Source organism: Physeter macrocephalus, chromosome 14, assembly GCF_002837175.3.
Source record: "Physeter macrocephalus isolate SW-GA chromosome 14, ASM283717v5, whole genome shotgun sequence".
NCBI lineage: Eukaryota > Metazoa > Chordata > Mammalia > Artiodactyla > Physeteridae > Physeter > Physeter macrocephalus.
Window position 1 is genome coordinate 60,959,557 of NC_041227.1, and position 1,546 is coordinate 60,961,102.

General features: G+C 38.3%; 1 protein-coding gene across 1 annotated transcript in view; it reads right to left on the reverse strand.

The window, feature by feature from the left end:
- The window catches only part of GDE1 (glycerophosphodiester phosphodiesterase 1), a 24,800-nt gene that overhangs the window by 13,864 nt on the left and 9,390 nt on the right, over positions 1–1,546 (reverse strand). The window contains exon 3 of the mRNA XM_007104083.3: positions 441–546. Within this exon, the coding sequence (XP_007104145.1) occupies positions 441–546 (106 nt within the window). The remainder of the gene's footprint in view (positions 1–440; positions 547–1,546) is intronic.

Here is a 1,546-nt window from a genome sequence, read left to right on the forward strand (position 1 = left end):
TCCCACATGCCGCGGAGTGGCTGGGCCCGTGAGCCATGGCCGCTGAGCCTGCGTGTCCGGAGCCTGTGCTCCGCAACGGGAGAGGCCACAACAGTGAGAGGCCCGCGTATCGCCAAAAAAAAAAAAAAAAAAAAGTGTCTCTTTACTGTTTATTTTTTTGTAAATGTTTTATGCAAATAAAAGAAACCTGACTCTTCTATTTTGTGCCAGTTGTCGAATATTGGGAATTGTTAAATGGTTCCATCAAAGGTTAAAAGGTTCCATAATTTACTGTTTCCTTGAAGATGTGGATTTTTGCACTCTAAACTTCCATTAAGCAAATATAATTTGTAAAAATAATTTAAGAATATAAAAAATAAAATATATAGTTCATTTTGGAACAAACTAGCACTTAAATAAAGCTGTCTTTTCCAAAGCACAGTCTATGGTATGAACTGTACCATATTTGCATGGCCTTTGACATCAAAGAAGATTGTGAGGTTATGGTTTAGGCACTCTGCAACAGCTTCTCTCAGGGTAGGAATCTTTTCATCAGGGAAATCATTCCTATAAGAGAGGGAAAAGGAATAGTACATTGTAGGAACAAGGAAAAGATAAAAGTTTAGTGAAACAGACATTTGAAAAATGTCTCCCAACCAAAGGAAAAGAGTGTTTTCCCCAACTTCCTTTCTCCAACCATACCAAAGTCCAAGGATAATATGTTTTTAAACCAAATTAAAGATATTCTTGGCCACAGAACAGCAACAACAAAAATCTATTTTTTAGGCAGTCACTGGATTTATAATATAATTAGTAACTCTACTCACTAAAGGGCAGAGTATATGCCATCTTTGGAGAACTTGGAGACTTAAGATTGTACTTTCCCTAATAGAACCTTATGCAGGAGAAATTCCTAGCTATATATAAATCTGTTAATTGTATGGTTGTGCATTTAAGTGAAACAGGTTAAAATAAATAATTTTCTAATACATAAGTTTCTGAAAAAGAAAAGGAAAGTTAAGTGCCTGACACATAAGAAATCAGCTTTTATCAAATAACAAAATTTCACTGTACATGATTGAACTTATGCTAATTCAACGGTATTAATTCAACTGTAAGATCTTGGTTTTAAAAAAGATAAAGATAAATAGTACAGCAAATTCTGCCAGCCAGCCACTCTATTCAGTGACTATTCCCTGGGAATCAGAGACATGAATGTGCTGTTCCTCTGGCTAGTCTTAGTTGCCATGCTCCCCTCTCAGGATGAGCATTTTACCCCACGGACAGAAAGTTTTCCTTCTTTTCCAACAGCATGGTCTCTAAACACAAGCCGACGATTTGGTATTTAAGCAAAGAAAATGCAACCTTTCAACTATGGAACAAAGACTGCTTGGGTTAAAGACATTAAGATGGTATATTGGCTCCAATACCATGCCTTCTTTTTTTTTTTTTTTTTTTGCCATACGCGGGCCTCTCACTGCTGTGGTCTCTCCTGTCGCGGAGCACAGGCTCCGGACGCGCAGGCTCAGCGGCCATGGCTCACGGGCCCAGCCGCTCCACGGTATGT